The sequence below is a fragment of the Panthera uncia genome (genome assembly GCF_023721935.1).
Source record: "Panthera uncia isolate 11264 chromosome C1 unlocalized genomic scaffold, Puncia_PCG_1.0 HiC_scaffold_3, whole genome shotgun sequence".
Lineage (NCBI taxonomy): Eukaryota > Metazoa > Chordata > Mammalia > Carnivora > Felidae > Panthera > Panthera uncia.
Genome location: NW_026057584.1, coordinates 7,134,149 through 7,161,385, shown reverse-complemented (window position 1 = coordinate 7,161,385; position 27,237 = coordinate 7,134,149). Strand labels below are relative to the sequence as shown.

The 27,237-nt window shown below is 53.9% G+C and overlaps 2 protein-coding genes across 4 annotated transcripts in view; both read left to right on the top strand.

The window, feature by feature from the left end:
- The first annotated feature begins 2,813 nt into the window (after positions 1-2,813).
- Positions 2,814-5,347, top strand: NEU2 (neuraminidase 2). The gene is given in 2 exon segments (XM_049614466.1): positions 2,814-3,014; positions 4,337-5,347. Coding segments are annotated over 2 exon segments (1,212 nt in total).
- A 15,544-nt stretch (positions 5,348-20,891) lies between these two features.
- INPP5D (inositol polyphosphate-5-phosphatase D) overlaps positions 20,892-27,237 on the top strand; it is a 121,296-nt gene continuing 114,950 nt past the window's right edge. For 2 of the 3 annotated variants that reach the window (XM_049614663.1, XM_049614660.1), the window contains exon 1: positions 20,892-21,246. In XM_049614663.1, coding sequence (XP_049470620.1) covers positions 21,113-21,246 — 134 coding nt within the window. In that variant the 5' untranslated portion in view covers positions 20,892-21,112. The remainder of the gene's footprint in view (positions 21,247-27,237) is intronic. The other variant, XM_049614661.1, reaches the window with a different exon arrangement.

The following is a 27,237-nucleotide window of genomic DNA, read 5'->3' as shown; positions in this document are numbered from 1 at the left end:
CCAAAAATGAGACGAGCCCTCCAGATTCTCTTTTTCCTCCGCACCTGCCCTCCTGTGTCTGCTTTCGCTCAAAATACACATGGGGCAAAGACTTAGCCTAGCAGCCCCTAGGGGACAGGGTTAGCACAGGTCCACAGCCTCCCCCTCCATGCCAGGCTCTTTTCCCACAGGGGCGTGGCTTTCAGCCTCACAGGTTTTCAGAGGGCAAGGCATTGGTGGGGGCATTTGTGAGGTCAGGTACGGCCATCCCTGTCGAGTGCTCAGACAGGTCCTGGTCCTAGCGAGCACTATTGGTATTTGGCAATAAAGTTAAACCCTTCGCATCCTCACTAGAACACAAACTCCACCAGTCCACGGATTTATTTATTTATTTGTTTTTATTCACAAAGCATATTCACAAGTTTCTAGAACAATGCAGGGCCCAAGGTAGAAGCACAATAAATATTTGCTATTTGAATGGAAAAATTTGTCCCCACCCTAAAGGAGAGCAGACTCTAAGGAAGGTGTCTGGAAAACAGTGCAAACCTGGAAGCTTGTAACAAATTCATCTTCTGCAACCCCCCCCGCACCCCCCCCCCGCACCCTCAGCAACAGTTCCCTGGGGCCAAAAGAGGGACTTCCTAAAAAATAAATCGGGTTAGATCACTGCCTTGCCTAAACAAATCCGAAATCTTCCCATTGCCTCCAGGCTAAAATCCAACTCCGATGGTCAGTGAGCACCAGCTCAACCTCGTTAGTCATCCCGGAAATGCAAATCAAAACCACAGTGGGATGCTACTTAACCCCGGTAGGATGGCTGTTATCAAAAAGACACAATAACCAGTGTTGCATTGAGAGATTGGAATCTTGACCTGGCTGGTGGGAATGTAAAATGTTGCGGCTGATGTGGAAACAGTCAGGCAGTTAGTGTTACCATATGACCCAGCAATTCCACTCCTAGGTACATTACCCAAGATACACGCCCAATAAACTGTTGATCGGTTTTCTGGAGAACACTGTTTACCCTGCCTCTTTCTCCCCCATTTCATTTTTATTTTTAATCATATTTGATTCTTCCCCATCTACATTTCTTTTTTTTTTTTTAATTTTTTTTTTTAACATTTATTTTTGAGAGATAGAGACAGCGCGTGAGCAGGGGAAGGGCAGAGAGAGAGAGGGAGACACAGAATCTGAAGCGGGCTCCAGGCTCTGAGCTGTTCAGCACAGAGCCCAGACGCTCAAACCCACGAGCCTCGAGATCAGGACCTGAGCCGTGGGATGTCAGAGGCTTACCCAACTGAGCGCCCCGGGCGCCCCTCCCACCTACATTTCATAACAAAGTTTCAACGTAGCCACCCTTCTGTCTATTAAACTCCATGTTCCTGGATGACAGTTTCCAGGTCCAGATTTTACCATGAAGACTTACCTCTTCCGCTCACGTTTAGGCAATCACACATTTTTACCTTGTGCAGTGTTTGCCCTCATTAGTTTTATTTTGTTATTTTGGCCTAGCAATAATATTCATTGTGGATTGAATAGAATACCGGTAGATTGCACCCGTTTCTCAGAAACGTTGAATTAACTTTTAGAGAATCCCCGGACGTGGTAGGAAAGGGTGCAGAGGAGAGGCTGTGTGCTGCTTACTGCTCACCCCACTTTCCAGGCAGGGCTCCCCAGGAAGCAGGCTCCGAAATGGACAGGAGGTTTGTGGGGGCGCCTCCTGGGGTCAGCTTGGTGGAAGGCAAGTAGGAGCAGGCAGGAGAAGGGGGGCTGTGATGCCGTGTCTGGGAAGCCTCAGTGGAGCCCACGGGAGCCCTGGAGCTGGGCTGGTCCTTGAGAGCATCCCAGGTAGGACGAGGGAGCCAAGTCTTTACGTTCTGGGCAGGCTGGCTGGCAGGTGGAGCCCTTCCTGGGGTATGATCTCGGTTCTTTTCAGCTGCTGGCAGTCCTGTCCCTCCCCTGGGCTGACAGCTGAGGCCCATCTGTTCTGCAGCCAGCACTCCCTGAAGCTGGGGGTGAAGTCACCCTGAAGGGGGAACCAGGTGGCCCGGCACAGGGACCACTGTCACCCACCATCACCAAGTTACCTCCAGCTCTCCCTACCCTTTCTGGCCAAATACTTATTTTTTTTTTTTTCTTTTATTTTCTTATATGTCCGGAAGACCCTTCCAGCCCGGGTGGGGTGTCAGGAGCCTCTGTCTTCCATTGCCTGCACCCCCTCCCTGCCCCGGGGGCGGGGCGGGGAGCCCCCATGGTGGGTGCAACTGGGCCTCCCCTCAGGCAGCCTGGGGACGAGAGCCTTGAGAATGGAGCCTGGTTTTTTTCCCCACATTTTTTTTTTCTTTTTGCTAAGGCAACTTTCTAGGGCTCTGCAGTTATAAAAAAAAAACTCCCATGTGTCATTTTCTGGCAGCCGGACAGCTGCGGAGCGCCCCTCGCCAAGCACTCCTTTCCCACTCAAGGTTTAGCATTTGATTGATGAGTTGGGTTTGGGAAAAGCAGTTGAAGGTTATCACGAATCTGTTGTAAGGAGGTTTGTTAACTTATAATAAAAATACGGCACGGAATACTCTTTTCCGAAGACCTCGTCTCCCATGTCTCACGCATACACGGCTGCCAGGCCCTACGAGGGGCATGTGCACAGTTGGCAGAAAGGGTCTTGGAATGTCATAAAGGGGGATGAGCCCCCACTGGGAAGAAGGACAGGCCACCCCAACGTCGGGTGGCTTGCCCGCGGGGTGAGCAGCCCCTGCCTGGGAGGGTGGCCGTGGCCCCGTCTCAGGATGTGAATGCAAGAGACTCACCTGCCTGTCCTGTGCCCTCCCCCAAGCCCCATGGAGTCGTGCCCCATCCTGCAGAAGGAGAGAGTGTTCCAGTCAGGAGCCCATGCCTACAGGATCCCCGCTCTGCTGTATCTGCCTGAGCAGAAGACAGTGCTGGCCTTCGCGGAACAGCGGATAAGCAAGAAGGATGAGCACGCGGAGCTGATCGTCCTGCGCAGAGGAAGCTATGACGCATCCACCCATCAGGTCCAGGTAAGGCAGGGCGAGGCTACACGTGCTGGGAATCCAGGGGCCACGACATCCTTAGATGGCCGGCGTCTGGGGAACAGAGGGACAAGACACGCTGAATCCCAAGAGGGGCCCAGAGGCCCATCAGAGATGGGGCGGAGAAGGTGTCCCCAGTGAGGGTGACCCACATGGGGTCACCGTGAGCAAGTTCAGCTGGCCTGGCTGCTTCTGCTTTCTTGCATAACAGGACAAGTCGGACAGGGAAACTGATGTTCGGACAGCTCCCCGCATCCCTGAAAACCTGAGGGAGGGGTAGTTTAGTATCACATAACATGGGGGGCGGGGGGGGGAGTGTATCCTTTTAGTAAAATTAACCTGGGGAGCAAGGTAAAGGTTGGAACTTGTGTCTAGAGATTGCAGCACGTAGACCAAGTATTTAATTTTGATGAAGACACCCAAGGCTGGCTTATCACATTTGAAGGGGTTAATATACTATTATCATTATTCCATGGTCTTTATGACACAGTACCCAGCCAGAGCGTGGGGTCTGAAGCAGATGGACTTGGGTTCGAGTCCTGGTTCTGCCACCGATCAGAGGCATGGGCTTGGGCAACTCATCCATGCTGTCTAAGCCTCTCATTCCCCGGACGGGAGACGGAGCTGGTAACACCTGTCCCCCAGGAGTCAGGGATTAGTGCTAGACGACATAACAGACATCGTGCTCTGGGCACAGTGTCTACCCCTCGAACCGTTCACTGGTGGAGGGCTATTAATGGACGGAGATAGAGGGCAGAGCTGCTGCGGGTAGGCCACAGACTCAGGAACCGTGGAAACTCCTTGTGAGTCCTCGGTGTTGTGGTGCTATCCCTCCTAGGCTGCATTAATAGACTGTGATGTGTGGAAAGTGGGAGGTGATTGTCACATTCTGCCCCGTCATGGCCAGACTACTGGAGTTACTCTAAGGCTTTATTTTTCAAGAATGGGAAACTGGACCGGGCTGGTGAGTGGAAGGGACCGGGATGAACCTGGGAACGGCTGTGCCCCAATCCTCTTCGTATGCTGCGGTCTGGCACTCTGCGGGGGCTCTGCAACGTCTGTTGCTGGAAACGGCAGCGGTAGCCCCTCGAATGAACAGTGTGCCGCCGCGGAGGGAGTACGGAGGGGCCAGGCTCCCAGCGCTCCGGGGAGACGTTGCGCGGCCGTGGATGCGTGCTGCGTGACCTTTGACGTTTCTCCCGTGGGATGCGCCACCTGCCGGTCTCCCCGCACTGCAGTTCCTGTCACTGCCGCTGTCCCCGGCCATTTCAAAGTCGTTTTTCTCCTCCTTCCTGTCTCCTCACATTCAGTGGCACGCCCAGGAGGTGGTGGCCCAGGCCCAGCTGGAGGGCCACCGGTCCATGAACCCAAGCCCCTTGTACGACGAGAAGACAGGAACCCTCTTCCTCTTCTTCATCGCCATCCCGGGGCAGGTGTCCGAGCACCACCAGCTCCACACCAGGGTCAACGTGACACGGCTGTGCCAGGTCACCAGCCCCGACCACGGGAGGTCCTGGAGCCCCGCCCGAGACCTCACTGACCCCGCCATCGGCACAGCCCACAAGGAGTGGGCCACTTTTGCGGTGGGTCCGGGGCACTGCCTGCAGCTGCGCAACAGGACGCGGAGTCTGGTGGTGCCCGCCTACGCTTACCGGAACCTTCACCCCCACCGGCGGCCTTCGCCGTTTGCCTTCTGCTTGGTCAGCCATGACCACGGGCACACGTGGCAGAGAGGGAACTTCGTGGCCCAGGACACCGTGGAGTGTCAGGTGGCCGAAGTCGGGGGTGCAGAGCAGAGGGTCGTGTATCTGAACGCGAGGAGCCCCCTCAGAGCCAGGGTCCAGGCCGAGAGCACCAACGAGGGCCTCGACTTCAAGGAGGCCCAGCTAGTGGAGAAGCTCGTGGAGCCTCCGCACGGCTGCCAAGGGAGCATCGTCAGCTTTCCCGGCCCCGGGGTGGGGACGGACGCCTCGGACAGATGGCTGCTGTACACTCACCCCACCGACCCACGGCAGAGAGCCCACCTGGGCGCGTACCTCGGCAAGCCGCGCCCGGGCCCCGCGGCCTGGTCGGAGCCCGCCCTGCTGGCCACGGGCAGCTGCGCTTACTCAGACCTCCAGAGCATGGGCACCGGCCCTGACGGGTCACCGCAGTTCGGGTGTCTGTACGAATCGGACGATTACGAGGCGGTCATGTTCCTCGCGTTCACCCTGAAACAAGCCTTCCCAGCTGAGTTTTTGTCTTCGTGAGCCAGCTGTGTGCCATCCAGGAAGGACTCCCGCCGGCCTGGGGCCCCCTTTCCTCCTGAACACCCCGAGTGAGAGGCCCGTGGGTTTCCCTCTGGGCTCTGGGGGCCAGCTCTCGGCTCCCCTCACTGAAACCGTGTGCAGACGTCTGCCTCTTGGCTCTCTTCCTGCTTGGATGTTTCCGTCCTTCCGAGGGATTCGGTTTTCAATCAGAAGTCGAAGGAACTTGGCTTCCCACAGCCCCTCGACAGGGAAGATGGGGAGACGTCGCTCTGCATGGCTCAGCCTGCCTGTTGCCCCCCCAGCCCCGGCTTCCGTGCGGGTCCTGATAAATGGTCGAGTCCAGCCCATTTCTTCTTGGTAAACGCTCATCATGTTCCTGGGAGGAGACGGAGACAAAGATGCAAATTAGCAGAGGGGTGTGTGTGCATGTGAGTGTGCATGTGTGTGTGTGTGTGTGTGTGTGTGTGTGTGTGTGTTTGATGATGCTTTAGAGCAGACAGCATGGGAGACAGCTTTGCAGGGAGGTAAGGGGGGCTAGGAAAATTAAGGTAACTCCTCAAGCTGCCGTAGCAAATCAGTACAAACTTGGTGGCTTAAAACAACAGAAATTCATCCTCTGACCGTTCTGGAGGCCGGAAGTCCAAAATCAAGGTGTCAGCAGGACCTGGGGAGAACCCTTCCTTGCCCCTTCCGGCATCTGGTGACCCCAGGCAGCCCTCGGCTTACGGCTACCTCCCTTTAATGCCTCTGTCTTTGAATGGCTTTCTCCCCTTCCCCTGTGTTTTTCTCTCCATACCTGGGTAACCCAGGATGATCCTTCACTCAATTATATTTGCATAGACTCTTTCCCGAAGGATGCCACTTTCTCCGGTTCTGAGGGTTAGGACGTGGATCTATCTTTTGGAGCCACCACTCAACCTGCTACAGTCATCCATCCTAAGTTATTTTTGTACAGGTGATGTGGCTAAAGGTAGGAATGAAATTCAGACGAATCAGATAATTCAGAAGAGGGAAGTGGGCAAGAGGGGCTGGGCTGTCGGATGTGCGTCTGTGGCACAAAGCTGCTCCGGGGCGTTTAGCCTTTGCCATGACAGGTATGCCACCATGTGGAAAGAGAGAGGGTCAGGGGTGTGCTTGTGCAGATCTTGCTGTGTAGAAAGAGCAGGGAGAAGGCCGCTTCTGGTTGTCATGAGGGTGATAACCTGAGAGGGGGCCCGACCCGGGTGGAGGGGGCTGATGCTTCTTGTCATATGTCCCAAGTCCATTCGCCCCCTCCCCCCATCAGAGCCCCTCCTACTGATTGGATCAGTCTAATAGTTTGATGGCAGGGATCGATGACAACAGTCATGGATTCTTGCAACGGAGCCGAGTCTCCATGTGGCCAGGCAGTGGTTAAATGGAATTTTCACAGGGTAGGGAGCTGGAGGTGTGGCTTTTGTTCTGGGTGTTTCCTGGCCCTGGCCTCCTATCTGGGTGCTACTTCTCTGTGTGGGGTTTTGTGAAATCCGGCTGGAAGGATAAGGAGTTAGGGCCTGCTCGTTGCTGGGGTGGAAGGTAGAGCTCCTCTGCGTTGGGGATGTCACCTGCTGTCTTCTAAACCCTGCAAAGTTAGCTATGCAGAGGCCAGAAGCCTGGTCAGGAGAGCGAGGACAGGGCCACACAGGCCAGGAGCAGTGCACTAAGAGGTTAAGAGGTAGGGTGGTGCCACAGTGTGTTATTCAAATCAGGACACTTTTGAGAGTGAAAGGAGAATGTTATTAATAATTACACCAAGACAGTGGGCATCAGCCAGGACCGTCCCAGATAAACTGAGAGCTTTATTAGAGAAAGACCCACCGAGGATTGTGTCGGGAGCTGGCCTCTGCTAACTCCTCTGGAAAAGTCAATCATCTGCTAAGGGTCTTGAGATGAGTCGGGAATACGATAAGACATCCGGACACTGCCAAGCTCAGAAAATTATTCCCTTAGACTCTCTCCATTCACAGAAGTCAGTGGGTCTCCATTACAACTGCTTTTTAGAATTCCCTGGAAAGCTTATAAACTGTGGTGATGCCTGGGCTCCAGCCCTGACCAACTGATACAGAATCTCTGGTGGTGGCGTCCAGGGATGAGTATTTTTTTCAAAAGCTCCTCAAGTTATCCTAGTGAACATAAGGATCAAGAACTGCTAGCACAGATCTCTAAATTTCCTTCTACTTCTAAATGTATGCAAATATCAAAGTCTTCTGATTTGAGTGAAAAAAAGCAAAAGTTGATTTGGTTAAAGTCGGACTTATCCACTCATTGAAAAACACCACTAAGAGAGTGAAAAGAAAAGCCATAGATGGGGAGAAGATATTTATAACACACATGTCTGGCAAAGCACTTGTATCCAGAATCTATAAAGAGTCCCTACAAACCAATAAGAAAAAGACAATCCAACGAAAATGGGCAAAGGACTTGAACAGGCACTTCACAAAAGAGGATATCACAAAGGCTGCTAAACACGTTTGTCAGAGAAATGCAAATTAAAACTATGAGATACCCACCAGAATGACTATAGTGAAAAAGATGGACAACAGCAGGTATTGGCAAGGACGTGAAGCGACCGGAATTCTCATGCATTTCTGGAGGAAGCGTACCTGGTGTGACCACTTTGGAAAGCTGTTCAGTAGTATCTACTAAAACTGAACATGCAAATACTCTATGACCCAGCACTTCCTCTCTGCAGTACGTCTCTAAAAGACACGAATGCATATAGCTGCCAAGGACACGTGTTAAGAATGTTTCTGGCAGCTTTGTTCGTAAGAGTCCCAAAGGGGAAGCAATCCAAATGTCCGTCGATATCAGAATGGATAACTGAATTGGGCAATATTCGCGCAAAGGAATATTTCACGATAATAGAAGAATGAAGCACTGCTACACACGAGAGTGTAGGTGGTTTTCCAGACATTATATATTTGTGCAAATGAAGCCAGATTCAAGAGACTACATACTTGATGACTCTATTTATATGAAGTTCAGGAACACGCAAAACAAATCCGTGGTGTATAAGTCAGGAAGGTAGCTATTTCTGGAGGAGGATAGCTGTTCATGGGGAGCTAGGAGGAGTCTTCTGGGTGCTGGAAACATTCTACTATTTGATCTGATGCAGCGGAGGAGGGCTAATTCTCATGTGAGAATTCGATGAGCTGTACACACAAGATTTGTGTACCTTAAAAGTTCAACTGAATAGTGGATTTGCTAGTTAAACCTCCAAATCAGTATATTATATTGGGTTGTAATAAAACTTCGGAAATGAATTTTTTTAATTAAAAAAAAATTTTTTAATGCCTATTTTTTAGAGAGAGAGAGAGACAGAGCATGAGCGCCGGAGGGGCAGAGAGAGAGGGAGACACAGAATCCGAAGCAGGCTCCGGGCTCTGAGCTGTCAGCACAGAGCCCGATGCAGGGATCGAACTCACGAGCCATGAGATCATGACCTGAGCCGAAGTCGGACACCCAACCGACTGAGCCACCCAGGCGCCCCAGAAATGAATTTTTGTGATAAACTTTTTTAGGGGGAACCATTTTAGATTTACAGAAAATTTGCAAAGATAGTATGGAGTGTTCCCATATATCCCACACTCAGTTTTCCCTAGTGTTAACATCTTATGTAACTGTGGTACATGTATCAAAACTAAGAGATTAACGTTGATGCACTATTACTAAACTCTAGACTTCATCCGGGTTTCACCAGTGTTTCTACTAATGTCCTTTTTCTGTTCTTGGATCCAATCCAGGATACATTTAGTACATTTAGTGAAACTGAATTTTTACTATAATTTGTGTCCATGGAGACATACACGTATCCACAGACCGATACACAGCCCCTCCCCTTGCCGTGTGCGGCCGAGGAGACGAGAGGGCTTGGGGCACGTCCAGGGCGGTCGCCTCGGAAGGCCCAGAGCCTGGCCCCGCAGAGAGGGCAGGCAGGGTGGTCTGCTCGACCCAGTGGTGCCCGTAGAGAAGATCTGCCCCTCTCAGGAGAGACTCTGTCTCTGCACAGCGCGATGAGCTGGGGGCAGCACGATAGCCACAGAGAATTACTGGAACTTGTCCATTCTTAGAGGTAAGGCCACATGTGGTGAGACACAGCATGTTAGCCTGTAGAGACGGAAGTGAACTTGAAGTCTTTTAAGTCCAGCCTCCTCACTGAGGGACGGGAGGAGGTGACAGCAGGTTCGGTGAGGTCCGATGACTTCCTCAAGACCACACAGCCCGTGGCAGGGCCGGGAAAGCAAGTGGGTTTCTGACCCTTGACCAGTGTCCCCACCTCCGTGCTGAGTTGTCTCCATTGTCCCTGTCTGACCATGCAAGGAGTACAAAGGGGTCTGTGTGTCCAGATTCTGGGATGTGGAGCTCTGCTCGGCCTGTCTCTGGAGCCTGTGCCCTTGGTTAGCCCCGGGCGCAACGCCTCCCTCGCTGGCATTCCCTCGTGGCCTCACCAGGGAGGGCGGAGAGATGCCAGCCCGGGCGTCTGGGAAGGCAGCACCTCCTGCAGAGCCGAGAGGCGGCGGAGAGCTTGGTGCTCCAAGTCCCTGCTCTGCGCTGTGAGATTTTAGAGCCAGCACCACACCACCGCCCACACAAATCCCCATCCCGTGAAGAAGAAAGGAAGAAATCCAGTATTTAAATGTGATACTTTAATCACACTGCTCACAAGGTGAGAAAGCTGACTGTACTTTTGGCAAGGTGTTTCTTTTTCAAATTCCATTTTTGTACTGTTTTTAGGGGAGGATTTCAAGGGAATAGATGCCAACCATTTGGAAGTACAAAGAGGCAGGATAAAACCACCCGTAATCCCACTAGGCAGAGGCACATTTTCTTCTGGTCTTCTGTCTGTGAGATTTGCTGAGCTCGTGCTGCAGAATCAACGTGGGATGCTGCCTTTCCTCCCCACTTGACATTATACCCGAAGCGTTTCCCCCATGTCATATTCTTGCAAAAGACAATATGTCGAAGAAACGTACTGCGAACTATGCAATCATTCTTGGGTATTAGAAATTGAAGGTACTTTTACTTCTTTTCTGTTATAAAAACACTGAGATGAACATCTTTGTGAGTAAACCTCCGTCTTTATCTGTGATCATTCTGTAAACTGAATCCTCTAAGAGGAATTACTGAGTCGAAGATGAACGTGTGAAATCTCTCGAGATGTGTTGTTTGCAAATGTAAAGTGCAACTCTTCATTATGAATTAAAATGTCTTGAAATGGCCTTTTTCTTTTATATTCTTCATATTTTTATATTTGTATTCTGAGCTCCTGGAAAAACTGAATTAAGTCACGTATTTGTTCCTTAATTCGTAAGTCATGGTTCCTACTCTCTCCCTACATGGTCTATGATCTGGCTTAAAGACCAGTGGTAGACACACATACAGAAAATTCTAGAATCACAGAGGTAAGAAAGCCCTTCCCCGAATACTCTCTGGTCTAACTGTGTTCATCTGATGAAGGAAAAAGTCCTGGGAAGGGGGCATGACTTGCTCAGAGGCCCCTGTGTATCCCCCCACCTCCCTCCTGCTCTGGACCAGAAGTTCCAGGGTCCCAGCAAAAGCAGGTGGAATCCTGATGACTGTCAGTTCCTTTACTTTTCTTCGGGCCCAATGGGTCACTGGTTGAGCATGCAGGCCCTCCTTTCTGCCCAAGGACGTGCTAGGTCAGTGGGAGCTCAGTGACGGGTACCTGAGTCATGTTATTTCCCCGTGGGTAGCATTTTTCTCCTTTCTAGATCTTTTAATGAGAGCGTGGCTTTGTAACACCAGGGCTACCTGGTTTCCACCGAGAACCAAACTTCCAATGTGCTGACTACTTCTACTGTTTTCTTCTCTAATCCAGCCAGAAAACATGTATCGAGTACTCATTACTCAGGCACTGAGCTGATGGTAGAAAACAATAGTGAATGTCCCTTGAGGCCTGCCTGTGCACCAGGCATTATTCCAAGCCCTTTGCAGGTGTCCACTCATTTATTCCTCATCCCGATACTATAAGGCAGGTTACTATTATTGTCCCCATTTTACAGAGGAAGAAGCTGAGGCAGAGAAAGATGAAGCCCCTTGACCAGGATCGTACAAGCCGGTAAGTGGCTGAGCCAGGTGGTCAGGTTCCCGAGTCTGCCCTTGTCCTGCGTGGCCGAAGGGGAATGACAGCTGGGAAGGAGTTCAACCATGAACAAGTATCATAGCACAGAGCGAGAAATCCCAATGCAGAGTGCAAGTCCAGGAGGACAGGGGCTGTGTTCCCTGCTACATCGTGGGGTCTAAGATGGTGTCTGGGTGTATGGGAGCTCTCAGTCATTATGTGTTGAATGAGCGAATGAATGAATGAACGAACGAACACATCAAGGTACCAATGTGGTCATGCTGGAGCCCAGAGTGAGTATAGGGGATGAGACGATCAGGCAATTCCATGATGGGTCTTGAATGGCTTGGTACAACCTGCCAGGGAGCTAGCCTTTCATCCTGTGATAACAGAAAGGCATCAGGAGATCTGATCTGGAGGAGACGCAGACTCAGAGGTGCAGTTCAGAAAGAGCTTGGTAGAAATTTGGAGGACAGGGGCACCTGGGTGGCGCAGTCGGTTAAGCATCCGACTTCAGCCAGGTCACGATCTCGCGGTCCGTGAGTTCGAGCCCCGCATCGGGCTCTGGGCTGATGGCTCGGAGCCTGGAGCCTGCTTCAGATTCTGTGTCTCCCTCTCTCTCTGCCCCTCCCCCGTTCATGCTCTGTCTCTCTCTGTCCCAAAAATAAATTAAAAACGTTGAAAAAAAAATTAAAAAAAAAAAATTTGGAGGACAGAGTGAGAGATTGTGTGTGTGTGTGTGTGTGTGTGTGTGTGTTTGGGGGTCGGGGGATCCTGAAGGAGGACAGGCTAGCGACAGTCCTCTGGAAAAGTCCAGGGGGCAAATGATGTCAGGGTGAACGAAGCCAGGACCAGAGAGGCTGCATCGAAGGGAGTGGATATTCCGGAGGGTTCTACAGCTGGGTGATTCATCAGATGTAGGTGGTGAAAGGAGGGGGGGTGAAGACTTGGATTCTGGCTTGGGAGACTGGGTAGTTGGGTGACCACGTGGAAGAACAGGTTTTCACCGTAAAACTGGGAAACTCAGGTGAAGTAGGGCTTTAGTGCCCGTAAGAAAACCACCTGGGCAGCGGGAAGTGTGGACGAGGCTTAGGAATGACGTCAGGTCTGGAAAGGCAGATTTGGAAGCCCTCGTGGGGAAAGGGCCCTGGGAGAGCAGCAGACAGACAAAAGAGAAGGCCAGGAACAAAAGTGGGGAAGCAGCCGTGTATCAGGGGATGGGGATGAGACAGGCTGGGAGGGAGGAGCAGCAAGGCGGGGGGGGGGGGGGGGGGCAGCAGTCAGGGTTCCAGAAAGGCGGCACGCCACAGCGAGAATGTTGGGAGAGGGGAGCGATTGGAATTTGACAAGAGGTTTTCAGTGGGAATACAAGACGCTGTGACAGCAAGGACAGTTTATTCAAAAGGATCACCAGTGAAGGCACAGAATTGGGCAATACCCAGGCACGAAGGAAGCAGGTGGGGACTTGGCTCTCAGTCTCGGCTGCCCACTGGACTCGCCGGGGGTGTCCAGACCCTCCTGAGAGATTTCTTTTTAATTGGGCTGGTGTGGAGCCTTTCAAACGCACAGCCGAGGCTGGGAACCCTTGGCAGGGAGGGTTGTTGTTGATTTAAGATAGAAAAATTTTAAGCTTCCTTGTGGGACGAGGGGGAGGAGAGAGAGAGAAAATCTGGGGCGGGGGGGCAGGGTGCCTTCAGGAGCTGGTGTCCCAGCAAGGTGACACGGGAACCCAGAATGGTGAGGAGAGAGGCGGATGAAGATGCATTTGAAGGTGTCCTGGGAGGCCCAGCTACCTGGGCAGAAAAGTGAGGGGTTTCTTTTTTGATGGCTTCTGGCTTCTGGGTGAGCGGCTCTGAGGAGCGTGGGGAGGTGAGGTAGGCCAACGGGGAAAACGCTGGCTCTGGCCAGTGGGGAAGGCAGAGGGCATGTCTGCAAGAGCCTGGCCGCCATGCAGGTTGGGAGCTGGGCATCTGTCCAGGCCAAGCGGCCTGGTAAGGGGTTGTTCTGGGGAAGGTCAGCACCCCATCCGAGGGAAGAACCTGGCTGGAGGCTTTCAGGGAGGGGTGGCGGGAGGAGGGGGCGGGGAGAGGAGTTGAGGGTGGAGAGAGGCCCGTCATGGGGACAAGGGAAGGGGGGAAGGGTAAGGACTGAGGTCTGTGGAAGACAGAAGGGAGGGAGGCGGTGGTCTGAGGGGTAGAGCAAGGTCTGGAGGTCAAGATCTGGTTGTACACATTCCAGTAGCCACCGCTACAATGGACAGGCGTGGGAGTAGATGCCCCTGCAGACATGGAGTCAGGAGGGCTCCTACCAAGTCCCCAAAGGTGGGGCGGGAAAGAAGAAGGGACGAAGGGACACAGGTTAATTTGGTGAGCCCGCTTAGAGTTTTTGCAAATGCAGGATTTGCAATTGCAGGGGCTTTGTTCTACGGACAGCCAGGAGCCATCGGAGGATTTTCAGTTGGACGTGGCTAGACCAAAGCAAGGCTTTAGGAAGGTGACCCTGGAGGTTGTTTGCAGTCTGGATGGTAGCCCAGGGCTTGGGATTGCAGATTTGGGAGATGAGCTTGGCCACTACTACGAGGAGAACAGGGACCTGCAGACGGGAAGGGATTTGCAGGTCGACAGGTTCAACAAGCAGCCGAGGCCCCAGTGCCCCCTACCAGGTGGTCATCACACCATACTTGAGTTCCCGGGAAGAAATCTGGGGCACCTGGGCACCGGCTGGTTAAGCGTCTTCATTGCAGCTCAGGTCATGATCGCACGGTTCGTGAAATGGAGCCCTGTGCTGGGCTCTGCACAGCACGGAGCCTGCTTAGGATTCTCTCTCTCTCTCTCTCTCTCTCTCTCTCTCTCTTTCTCTCTCTCTCTCTCCTCCTCCTCCTCCTCCGCAATTTGCATGCATGCACTTTCTCTCTCTCAAAATAAATAAATAAACAAAAACAAAAAGAAACCTGGAGTGTTGAGTGTGAACCAAACTTCTGTTCTCCTCAAGGAACCTGTTCTAATTCTGAAACTCTTATGAGCAGGAGACCAGCACCCTTGCCTGGAACCCAGCTACTCCTTCACCTGTGCTACTCCCAACAATGGGGGCCCATGGGGCTTCCACAGACGATGCAGGGAAGCCTTTAGGTGAATGGAGCAAAGGCTCCGACCTAAGGATTCCAGAGTCCACACAGAATTTCAGTCTCATCCAACCCAAAGTGTGCAATGTGCATACTGGTTATGAGGTCAAGCAGACAAGAGCTAGAATCTCCGATCTGCCACTAACTTGCAGATGAATTATTTACTTAATGTCTCTGGTTCTCCATCTCTCTGCCAGTTAAACGGATTATCTCATTATAATGAGACCCCCTATGGGGTATCACGAGGAATGAATGAAGCAATTCATATGCCAAGAGCTTAGCACAGTGTCTCACACATAGTAGCTGGTAGATAGATATTAGCTTTTGTTATAATGCAGCAAATATTTAGTAGGTACTGCTGTGGACCAAATCGTTTCCCTTCTGAATTCACATGTTGGAGCCCTAACCCCTAGTGTGACTGTATTCGGAGATAGGGTTTTTAGGAGGTAAGTAAGGTTACATGAGTTCATCGAGATGGGGTCCAAATCCTAGAGGTTTGGTAGCCTTATAAGAAGAGGAAGAGTGGGGCGCCTGGGTGGCTCAGTCGGTTAAGCCTCTGACTTGGGCTCGGGTCGTGATCTCACAGTCGGTGAGTTAGGAGCCCCGCATCGGGCTCTGTGCTGACAGCTCAGAGCCTGGAGCCTGCTTCAGATTCTGTGTCTCCCTCTCTCTCTGCCCCTCCCCTGCTCTCTCTCTCTCTCAAAAATAAATAAACATTAAAAAATTTAAAAAAAAAATGAGGAAGAGAGAGAAAGTCTCCCACTCTCCCCCGTCTCGTACAGGCCACGTGAGGAGGAAGCGAGAAGGCAGCCATCTGCAAGCCAGGAAGAGGGTCCTCAGAGGGGCATTTCAGAGACGACGTTCACACAGCTTGGGGACCCCCTCGGGGAGCAGGGATACGGTCAAGAAATCCCAGGGCTTCCCAGCCGGGGGCCTCCGCGCAGGAGGAAGTTCACAAGACAAGAGCGGGCAGGAGATGCTGATGGGAATGAAGTTAGAACCAACAGCATGGGTTTGCTTTTGGTTTGGGCATTGGTGAAGAGCTCTGCTGGCCGTGGAGGCAAAGAGGAAGACCGACCGAACACGAAGCCGGGAAGGAGCTGACGTGTAGTCGCCACGGAAAGCTGATGGCTGTTGGCAGAAAATGCATTTGGGAAATGCAGCGACAGGCCCAGGCAAGGGAGGATCGGGAAGCGCTCGGGGCTGGGACAGAGGCTGGAGGTGACGTGGAGATGTCAAAATAGGTAAAAACGTGAAAAAAAATTTAAAGATAGAAGACGATATGGCATAATTAACCCCAAAGAAAAACGTGCACTGCCTTTGGACCCCTCGCCCTTCTGAGGATCTATATCCAGCAGACACACTGACTGGGATTTGTAATAACAAATATTGGAAACACTCTCAGGGGCCACCGGTAGGAGACTGGTACAATGCATGATGCTACGGCATATCATAGTATGCTAGCTTTTTTTCTTTTTTAAGTTTTTTTAAAAATGTATTTCTGGGAGAGCACAAGTGGGGGAGGGGCAGAGAGCGAGGGACAGAGGATCCGAAGCGGGCTCTTCGCTGACAGCAGCGAGCCCAGTGTGGGGCTTGAACTCACGAACCTCGAGATCCTGACCTGAGCCAAAGTCGGACGCTCAACCTACAGCCACCCCGGTGGCCCTAGTATGCTAGCTTTTCAAAGACTATGGTAGATACAAAAAAGCTCCACGAAATGTTCAGAAATATTGTGAAGTGAAAAAAGTAGGCTGTATGACAGGGTTAAAAGAAAAAAAAAAAAAGATGAGGCCTTGGTTCCTCTCTCTTCCTTATGCTTCCAGAGGGACATGTAACTGGGATGCAACCAGCCCAAAGCCAAGTTGTCCAGAAAGATTTCACGCAAAACTTCTGGAACCCTAGTTGTCTTTGTATTTATTTAATTTCTATTTACATAAAAGTAGCATGTGGTCCTAAAGGAAATCTGGGAAACTAGAAGGAGGAAAAAAAATCGCTCGTGGATATGCCACTTAACTCAGCACTCTTCAGATTCGGTGATTTCCCAGGATAAAGTTTTTTCCACAGCTGGATTCATGCTGTATCCTCAACTCGGTTTCCTGATTTTTTTTCCTTTTTTTTTTTTTAACTTACCATTGTATTTTGAATATGTCCCTGTGTCCTTAACAATCTTGGCAAAAGACACAAGTTATTTTTGTAGATGTGATTTTTCTCTCTTACCCAATTCTTCCCCCAAATCGAGCCCTATTCTCCTGGTTGCAGTTCAGGCCTATTTGATCTTCTGGCAAGGGGAGAGCTGCTCGCTGCCAGGCCTTTGGTATTCGAGGGAAATCCTTGAGCACAATGATGAACTCGGCCCCTGGACCCCTTGGGAAATAGCCTCCGTCCCTACGGCGTCGTTACTATGGGAACGGCAGAGGCGGGACTCTTGGAATGGAACAGCTCTCCCCACACAGGAACTCATGGATGGAGGCAAGAGTTGGAGGCTCCCCCTGGTGGTGGGGGGTCGCAAGGCTCAGAATCTGACCTATTTTCGGTTATTTTTAGTTGTAGGTAAAGAGCACTTTTATAGAATCCTCTCTTTCATACCAGGGTTGTTAAATCAGTGGCCAGCGTCAATGGCACTGGCGGCTGGCTGGGGCCCCCCAGGACTCTGTCGTCCAGCCACCGGTCAGGAGGGCCCCCTACGGGAGCCGTCTCATCAGAGAGCACCTGCCTCGCACCAGACCTTTCAGTGACTTCACAGACACTCTGTAGCAGAGGGATCTTGGGGCAGAGCTGGGGCTCAGATCCGGCCTTGCTCCTGGGTGTGTGCCTCGGGGTCTGATTTCCAGCCCTGAAATAGAATTACTCGAGACTGGAGGGGAAAATAGTGTGGGCGCGCCGTGAACGGAGACCCTGCCTTCCCACCCTTCGGGGTGCTCCGGACTCCGGGAGAAGCCCCGCCCAGCACTCAGAGGACTGCTGAGCAGAATTTATGTCTGCAGGGGCCTGGGGGGAGGATCTGGAAAAGCCACCCGAAGATGCCATAGCGGACGCGGAGCCGGGAGTCTGTGAGAAGGCAGGCAGGTGGAGCCAGGCACCCTGATAGTGCTCGAGAACCCACAGACGTGAAGCTGGGAGAGAGAGGGCCCAAGAAGGAGGCACCCTTCCTTCTCTGCAGAGGGTCGGGGGGATGATCCTTGCTATGTTTGGAGGTGTCTCAGCCCTCAGAAGATCTCTGCTGGGTCGTCGTCTTTCACTCTAGTGGAGAGTGAGCCCTTCCCCATCTTGATAAGTGTCCTTGACCTTTGATTTGGGAGGGGCCAATGGGGACAGGGTATATTCTCAGGGCAGAAGAGGGTGTCACTCTTTCCTGATGGGGGCGCTGACCCACTTGCCCTGGGCCCCCTGGCACTGGGAGCAACGCTGCTTGACCACAGGAGGCTCAGGCCTCCTTGTCCTATCCCGGTTTTCTGGGAATGGCTACCCCATCTCCTTCTTCAGCCCAAGATGCCTTTTTCTCAGGTCTGGGGGGGTGAGGGAAGTTCACTCCTGACGGCAGCTTTCAAACAGTTCCTTCTGTATTGGTCAGGGTTTTCCAGAGAAACACCACCAACAGGATGTGTGTGTGTATGTACATATATATGAGAGAGCTTTATTTTTAAGGAATTGTCTCATGTGATTACAGAAACTGACAAGTCCAGAATCTGCAGGGTGGGCTGGCAGGCTGGGGGGGGGGGGACTGCAATTCAAGCTGAAGGCAATCTGCTGACAGAATTCCCTCTTCTTATGGGAGCCTTGGTCTTTTTCTATAAAGGCCTTCAACTGATGAGGCCCACCCACCATATGGAGAGTAATCTGCTTTACTCAGAGTTTACGGATTTAAATACTAACCTTGGGGTGCCTGGCTGGCTCAGTTGGCAGAGCATGCAACTCTTGATCTTGGGGTTGTGGGTTTGAGCCCCACATTAGGTGCAGAGGCTGCTTAAAAAATAGAATCTAAAAAAATGTTTAAATAAAATAAATACTAATCTCATCTAAAAGTATCTTCACAGAGACATCTAGAATAATGGCCCAGCCAAGTTGCAGAAAATTGACTATCACGGCTCCCTCTGTTTTTGGTGACTCAGTGAGTCAACACTTCCTTCACTCCTTCATTCCTTTGCCCTCCAGTAGGAATCAGTGGGTGACTGTCTGCCCAGGCTGGTGGGCCGCGGGGAGCCCTGAGGTACAGCAAAGGGCTTCCGTGAACCCAAGACACTAAAAAACAGGATCTGAACAGGAAGCAAGAGCCTGGACGTCACAAAAGACCCTTCAGTGCACTGACTAGACACTGAACATATAGATAATTACCTCCTCTCTATCCCTTATACTAAATCTTCAATGATAAGTCACTGTACCTCCCGTGGGTGCATGAATTTTATAATACACATTTTTAGTGCATTGTTTATATAGACAGGGGCCCCGCAAAAAATATTCACCCAGGCCCCACCCGCCCGCCAAAAGGGCAGCCCTGGTCTAAGTGTCGTGGTTTTCCGAACAGGGCAGCAGAAGGGCAGGGGGACCAGGAAGCTGACCATGTCAGGTGGCTCAGGCAGCTGGGTTGGATGGAAGTAGAAATGGGATGGGCCTTCAAAATTAGGGAAATGCATGTGTCATGTATGTGTTCTGTGTGTCCAAGGGAAATCACAGGGGTAAAGGGCAAAGGTGGTCCCACTGGCCCCCCGACTCTGCTGAAAGGCAGGACTCGGTAGGGACAGAGGCCTGAGAGAGGGGGTGTGGGAAGCTGGAGAAAGTAGCAGGAAGGCAGTGATAAGTGCGAGTCTTGGACGTGGTGGAGGGTCTGGTCAAGGTACTAAGGGGTCAGGATTGCAGATGGATCCTTCTGATGGGCCCTAAAGAGACCAAGGGGCCTTGAGGCTGAGACCAAGGAGGAGGTTATTGGAGGGTCAGCAGGGAGGCAAGAAGGGTGCTAAATGGTGGTGATGGGAGCGTAGAGCTGGCTTCCAGAAGGCTGGAGTGTGGAGGCCAGCTCTTGTCCCCACGCCTAGCTCGGGGCCTGCCCAGAGGACCCTTGCTTCCTATGTCCTGAGAGTTTGGGAGTTGAGTTCTTAGTCCAGTGGGAGGAGCCGGGCAGGGTCAGAGGTCAGGGGAGAGGAAGCTCAGAGTGGCTTAGGGAGGTGGGAGTGAGGACTGGGGAGTTCACTGAGCTGGAGTTTCCAGAAGGAACGTCACCTGGAGCCCAGAGGCCACACTCTGGCCTCAGAATCAGGACATGCTTGTTCAGAATCACCTGCCGTGTGGAGGTCCATGCAGGTGGAGGTGCTAAGGGCTCATCAGCACAGGCGAGCTCCGTTAGGGGTTATTTCCTCAAGATAGAAAAGAGGAAACCTCAGCTGAGAGAAAGACGTCTGATCAGCTCCTGAAGCTGCGATGTAGAGCTGGGGGGCTCAGACGGAGGCTCACTGAGCTCGGGCCTCTGGAGGGGGTCTCTTGTCATGTCTTGGGGGGTGGGGCGAGGCCTGGGTGTGGGATGGGGGGGCACCACCGCCTTGTGCGATGGGTCAGCAGCGCCCCTTGACCCTGCTGGGCCTGACCCAAGGACGGAGTGCACCCCACGAGCGGACGTCTGCTTTGGAGCCCTCAGAATCTGCTGGTCCGGGATGGCGGCCCCATGGGGGCAGCTCTCCTTTGGGCCACCGGCAAGTGCAACCACGGCAGCCTGGAGGCGCTCCACTGGCCACCCCGACTCTCCTGGGATAAAGGGCACCGGAAGCCATGGTCTTCATCCTTGGCCAGGTGGTCAGCCTGGGGGGAAGTGTCATTTCCGAGCGTCCCGGAAAGACCCAGAGGGGAAAACCCAGCCCGCATTCTCTCTGTGCAGGGTCAACGTCCCCAAGCCCTCCACCCCCTTCGTGCGTGGCTAAGCTGGACCGCCACGGAGAACAGGGTTCCTTCACACCCACCGGCGCTTGGGGACGAGTGTAAACGTGTCACAGAGCTGTCACCTGGGCCCTTGGAGCCCTCCGGTGGTGTCCCTCAAGGTCCGTCCAGCACCCAAGGCTGTGTGGTGTCCTGAGTCTCTCACATTGGGAGGGGGCTCCACTGCGCCCCTCTCCCTCAATCTCGCCTGGCCCTGGGGGGCAGGCGGTGGTCCCAGCTGAGTAGCCCCTGGAGTAGGGTAAAGCCGAAGGCGAGGGATCCGGCCAGGGCGTGGCCATCCCACGTGAGCATCCAGACAGGCCTCCAGTGGCCACTGTCCTGGCCCGTCCACCTGCCGGGCCGCGCTTCTCCGGCAGCCGGCTGTGAGCCTCCTGACCCCGACGACGACCCAGCTGCCGCCCCGGGGAGGCCTTGGGGGGGCAGCGGGAGGGGCGGCCGGCGGGTGGGCGGGGTGGGAAGGTGGAGCGCGGCCTCCCCCGGCCGGTCTCCGCAATGAGGAAGTTCTCTGCCGCTGCTGGCTTCCTTTCCCTCGCTGAGCTCCTGAAACAGGAAGTCGGGCAGGGAGCTGGTGGCAGCAGCGGGGCAACTGAGAGGGGACCGACGGCGGCTCGCGGTGCGGGGGCCTCAGCTCCCCTCGGTGGCGTGTGGGTCCCGGGGTGGCCGCCCGCCCGGCCCGGGGAGGCCCGTGGCCGCCATGGTCCCCTGCTGGAACCATGGCAACATCACCCGCTCCAAGGCCGAGGAGCTGCTGTCCAGGACGGGCAAGGACGGGAGCTTCCTCGTGCGTGCCAGCGAGTCCATCTCCAAGGCCTACGCGCTCTGCGTGCTGTAAGTGCGCCGGGCCCACGGGAGGAGGCGCGGCCCGACGGGGGACAGGGTGGCTTCGGGTCACGGGATGCATGGGCCCGACTTGTGTGCTGCCCGGATTTGTTGATGGGTCCTGCTGAGGCCCCTGTGGGCCTGCGTGGCCTTGGAGCTCAGGTTTTTCAACGCCGGACCCCCCAGAGCCACTCTGGGCCTGGCCACACACGAGCGGCAGGGCCAGGGGCCGGGACGAGGGTCTCCAGGCTCTGGGAGGCAGGCGGGAGCTCGGGGCTCCAAGGTGGTGCCCTTGTTAGACAGCGGCTGGCTCAACTCAGGTGTGGGTCACAGGTGCCCAGCCCGGAGACCCCGGTGCAGACCTCTGGGGAGCAGGCCTGGCGAGCGGGGACCCTTCTGGCGCCTAGGCTTTGGGTCCCCGGAGGACGCCGTTGTTCGGGAGCCAGAATGTGGGGTGGGTTCGCTCAAGAAGGACCTTTCAGTTCACCTAGAAGTTGCATACGGGGCCCTGAGAGCAGAGGAAGTCACCATCACTGATGGGGAGAGCCTCTTCCCTCCTCACCCCGGCACCGGGCTGTGTCCCCCACCCATTTCGGCCACCCTCATCTACCCGCTTCACCTCACTCCCGGCTCCGGGAGATCGCCCAACGCTCCGGTTCTGTTAACAATGGAGGAACCAGCCACTTGCTGGAGGTTCCTTTTTAAAACACCCTTCTTGACCCATGTCTGAAGAAGGCCCTCAGCCCTGCAACCCTGGCATCTAAGCACCCCTGCATGGCCTAGGGCAGCACCAGGGCACAGCAGGGGACGGGCTGTCCCCCTGCACCTCTCAGGCAGCATCCCCGGGCTTGCAGGAAGTTCCCTGTGACCAGGCAGCAGGGAGGCAGGTCACTGAACACAGACCCGTTTTGAGCATTAAGCGTACATACTTGTCGGGGCGTTATCTCATTTCGTCCCCACGGCAACCTGAACCGCAGGTGCTGGTGTCACCCCCCTCCTTTGCAGTTGAGGAAACTGAGGCTCGGACAGGTTAAGCGATGGACGACGGTCGAAGCCAGGGCCATCTGACCCCAGAGGCTGCACCCAGGCCACCCCACTCCTCACCCTGTCAAGCTGTGAGCCTAGGTTCCGGGTGATACGGCAGGAGAAGCCAAGGTGTCTACGAGGATCAGCTGGGAGTATTAGAAAATGCTCCTAAACAGGCCTGAGTGTTGATGGCACCAGAGGCCCACCTCCCAAGGCCAGCTTCCCATGCCCCCCAGTCTCACACTCAGAGGAGGGGACCCAGGACCTCCCCACAGGCAGTGCCCCCGTGGGGACCCACCAACAGGGCCTGGGAAATAGTGGGGAGACTCCAAATTGACTCCGCTGGGCCTGCATGGACCGGTCTCCTGCCCCAGTGGGCGGCCGGTTCTGTTGGGTGTTCGCTGTGTGCTGAGCCCCCGCTGAGACCTTCCAGGGCTAACTGGTGCAGCAGCCCTCTGGTCAAGGGCCTCTGATTGTGCCCCGGCTGCAATGCAATCTCTGACTCCAAATGGGCAGCATGATGGAGGCCAGAGCCGGGGCTGAGTGGAGGCCTTGGGAGGCCTTGGGTCTCGTCCGATGACCCCTGAGTTTGCAAGTGAGCGGAAGGAGCTTTGAGAGGGTGAGGCCTATGTCTCCACTGCCCTTACTAGCTGGTGGCAGGCTGGGATCCAGGCCTGGTTTCCCATAGTCCTTCCTCCACTCCTCCTCCTGTCCCCTCTTCTGCATGGAGTGACTCTCAGAGCTGCAGAGAGTTCGGGGTCTGCATCTTAGGGAGGGCGTCCGTGGTGCCCAGCTGTCCACCGTCCTCTTCACCGAGGCCTGGACTTGTCATCAAGTTCCTGTCCTCGAAACCCTTTCAGGTCTAGACCCCAGGGCTTGGATTCTTCCCTGGGAACCCTGCCCTTCGGCCAGGCCCGGGGCTCCCCGAGCCCCTCTGCTTTTCAAGGGAAGCCATCCTGCCCGCAGGGTCAGGAGCCACTCCAGGCTGTGGGATGCCAGGGACCACCAAACTTTCCCCAAGCCTGTGAGACACAATCCTGCTGCCATCTTTCATTTTGCCAATGGAGGAGATTTAAAAATGAAAAACTGACTAAATGGGTGACAACTAACTGGACCTTCCAAAGGCTCATTTCATGGAAGAAAGCATCCTTTAACACTGAAAAGCAGGAAGAGTGTAGTCTTTAAAACAAAACAAAACAGGGGTGCCTGGGTGGCTCAGTTGGTTAAGCTTAGTCTGACTCTTGATTTCGGCTCAGGTCGTGATCTCATGGTTCGTGGGTTTGAGCCCTGCATCGGGCTCTCTGTGCTGGTAGCACAAAGCCTGCTTGGGATTCTCTGTCTCCCTCTCTGTCTGCCTCTCCCCTGCTCATGTTCTCTCTCTCTCTCTCTCTCTCTCTCTCTCTCTCAAAAATAAATAAACGTTAAAAACAAAACAAAAAACCAACCAAACAAAAAACAAAGCAAACACCAGTCCTTTAAATCGAATAGATTTAACCTCTTGGGAAACAAAGCCCACCATCCTTAGTTTTCTCTGTTCCCCGTGGCCCGGTGCAAACCTTGCCCCATGCCGTCCTGTCCACGGCCTGCGGGGTGAAAAGCAACTGGGCAAAATGTCCTCGGTTTCACAAGCGACAGGCTTCGCCCCTCTGCTGTCTCTCTGGAAGTCAGCTGGGAGTACGGGGACCCAGCTGGTGCAGGTGTGGGGTCAGGGCTCTCAAAGTGAGCCAGGACTGCAGGAGGAGACCACCAAGACTCCCCTCCTGCTCTAGAAATATCCACAGAAAGAGACCTCATGGCCCTGCGTGCGCAGGCCTCATTCTGCCTGTGCCCACTGCCTGGAGCCTGTCCCCAGTCCCCTCTGCTGAGTGAGGGGACAGCAGGGGGCCTCCAGCGGCTGGTTTAGGCAGCTGTGTTCGCAGCACCAGGAACTGGGTACAACCTCCCCAGTGGCCTTGGTGCTGAGGAAAGAGAACAGGATTTGACTATTTAAATGAAACGAAGAGGGGGGTGAGGAAGGCACCAAAAGACAAGGCTGCAATTCAGTGCCACCCACGTGATGAGAGCACACGTTCACCCCAGGCCTTGCAAACCCGCATTTCCTCCAGAGAGGTCAGCCCTACCGCCCACCTGCCACCGGGCAGGAAAGCTCAGGCCTCTCCTCAGCAGCTCAGAGAACCCCGCTTTAGGGAGGCCTGGAGGCCCGTCTTGGGCCCTGAGAGCCGGAGGGGGAAGGCCCCAGGCAGCTCTGCCGTCTTGGGGCAAGGGGGCTTGGAAACACAAGCGACAGTGTGCTCTTCTAGATGGGGCCTCTGTCGTGCTCACCTGACCACACTCAGTCCCACCGCAGGGGAAGCTGGAGGGGGCATCCGGCCCAGCTGGGATGGGCATACTAAGAGGCCATCTAGCTTGTGCCCTCCTCTCCGGCCAGGACAGCACCCCCACGTGGCACCCGTGCACCTGTTAGGTGCTTTATGCTACAGAAAAGAGATACATACCTTGGGGGGTGGGGGTCCCCCCGATGTAAGAGCCAGGAGTCAGCAGGGCCAGCCTCCCCTGGCTCAGGCCACACAGGCAGAACCAGAACAATGGCCCAGCGTGGTTGGGAACACAGTCTGCCCAGTGGGGTGGCGTTCCCACTGTGGCACACTAGAGTTGGCTTCCCTCCTGGAGGAGGGGCAGATGTGCGCTGCCTCGTCCAGCCAGCTGGGGGGCGGGGTGGGGGGGTGGGGAAGTAATCTCGGGTTCCTCAACACACAGCCTTCCCCGAGACGCCCGGGTCCACCCACGGCCTCCTTCCCGGGGACGGCGGCCAGGCAGCCTGGATTGTGGCCTCGTCAGCACAGCCCCAAAGATGAAGAAGCACAGGCAGGACATTCAGTCACCAAAAGCTCCCTCAGAGAAGGCCGCCTTCTCGTTAGGAAGTGTGACAGGCCAGTTGGGGTAGAGCAGGCCCTAAGCCTTGCTCCCCTCACAAAAGGTGGTTGCTAACCTGTTCTGCCTAAAAATGACCACGAGAGATTCACGAAGGCTAACTGTGTGCCAGGCTTTGTTCCAGGCTCTTTACGTGTATTAACTCACCGTCGCCAGCGACCTTCGGAGGAAGTCCTGTTATTATCCCCACTTTAGGGATGAGGAAACTGAGGCCCAGAGAGGTTAGGTAGCATGCCACATTTACCGATAAATGGCAGGGTCAGGACTTGAACTCAGGCCGTTCTCAGGAAGGAGAAACAGAGGGGAGCCAGCAAGCCTGGGGGTGTGTGGGATCGGGTAGGCCCGGAAAGGGGGGACACAGAGAAGGGACTTGGGAGGGCAGAAATGTCCAGGAGAGGCATAAAGCCATTTCCGGTGATGTGATCGCATGGATACAACCCCCTTTCCTCCAATTCGCTTCCAAAGTTTCAGTCAAGTTTGCACTGCTCACTGGTTATTTTTGTGCAATGCGAAGAAATACACTGGTTTTCGTAGCTGGTGTTGACAGAAAGTGGGGACCAATACTGGTCCAAACGGTAGCCTCTAGCCAGGCTGGAGGACCACGGGCTCTTGAAACCCAGTTTACGTCAGAGTTGGTCCAAGTGTTCTTTTTTCTTCTGAGTTTTCTTTCTGTGCGCAAGACGGGAGAGAGTGGAGCGCCTGTGAAGGCCTGTGCGTTCAATGGCTCACTGGTGTCTTCTGTGCACGGTGAGGGACTCACAACGACCTGGTGAAGCTGACGGTCTCCAGGCTTTCTGCGCCCGTGCCCAGCACACCAGGGCAGCTCTTCCAGAACCAGCGTAGGCTCTGGCTTTGGTGTGTTTTGCAAGCTGGCCTGCTTGGCGGGTTAACTTCACCTGGGCACAGACACTGGCGCCTCCCCGTCGAAGGGTCCGCTCTCCTGGAGCGTGAACCCAAACATGGTGGTGAAATGGCTGTGGTGCTCCTGGCCAGGCGTTCCTCGTTGCCCCGGAGATGGGGTCACAGGGGGTCTGCCCTTCCCGCCTCAATCCATGCCGTGCGACACAGTGCTTAGCGGACAGCCCTCCGGGATTGGCTGCGTTCGATGTGAGTTCTAGTGTTTGCGAGATGCTAACCTGCCTGTGCCCACCCAGCGTCCTCGCTGGTGAGGTGCCCACTCCTGGGGTTAATTTGTTTTTATTGAGGTATAATTCACATCCCACAAAATCACCCTTTGCACAGTGTACAATTCAGTGGTGTTTAGGACATCCTTAGCGTTGTGCAATTATCACCAGTGTCTAACTCCATCATCCCAAAAAGAAACCCTGTACCCACTGGCACTCACTCGGGATTTCCCCACCCTCCAACCCTTGGCAACCACTAATAGACTTTCTGACACTTGCCTGATCTGGATATTTTATGTGAATGGAATCATACAATATGCGGCCTTTGTGTCTGGCTTTTTCCACCCAGCATAATGCTTTTGGAGTTCAGCCCTGTTGTAGCATGATTACGGTTAAATAATAGTCTGTTGTGTGGCTAGGCCACATTTTAATCATCCATTTATCAGTTGGTGGACGTTGGGGTCGTTTTGGCTATTATGAGAAATGCTGCTGTGAACATTCATGTACAAGGTTTTTGTGGTTTGGTTTTGTTTTTAAAGTTTATTTATTGGGGCGCCTGGGCGGCTCAGGCGATTAAGCGTCTGACTTCGGCTCAGGTCATGGTCCCACGGTTGGTGGGTTCGAGCCCCGCGTCGGGCTCTGTGCTGACAGCTCCGAGCCTGGAGCCTGCTTCTGATTCTGTGCGTCCCTCGCTCTCTGCCCCTCCCCTTCTCGTGCTCATAAATAAATAAACATTTAAAAAAATTTTTAAGTTTATGTATTTATTTTGAGAGAGACAGAGACAGCACAAGTGAGGGAGGGGCAGAAGGGGGGGGCGGAGAGAGAGAATCACAAGCAGGCTCCACAATGTCAGCGCAGAGCCTGACGTGGGGCTCGAATGCACAAACCGCGCCCATGATCGTGACCTGAGCTGAAACCA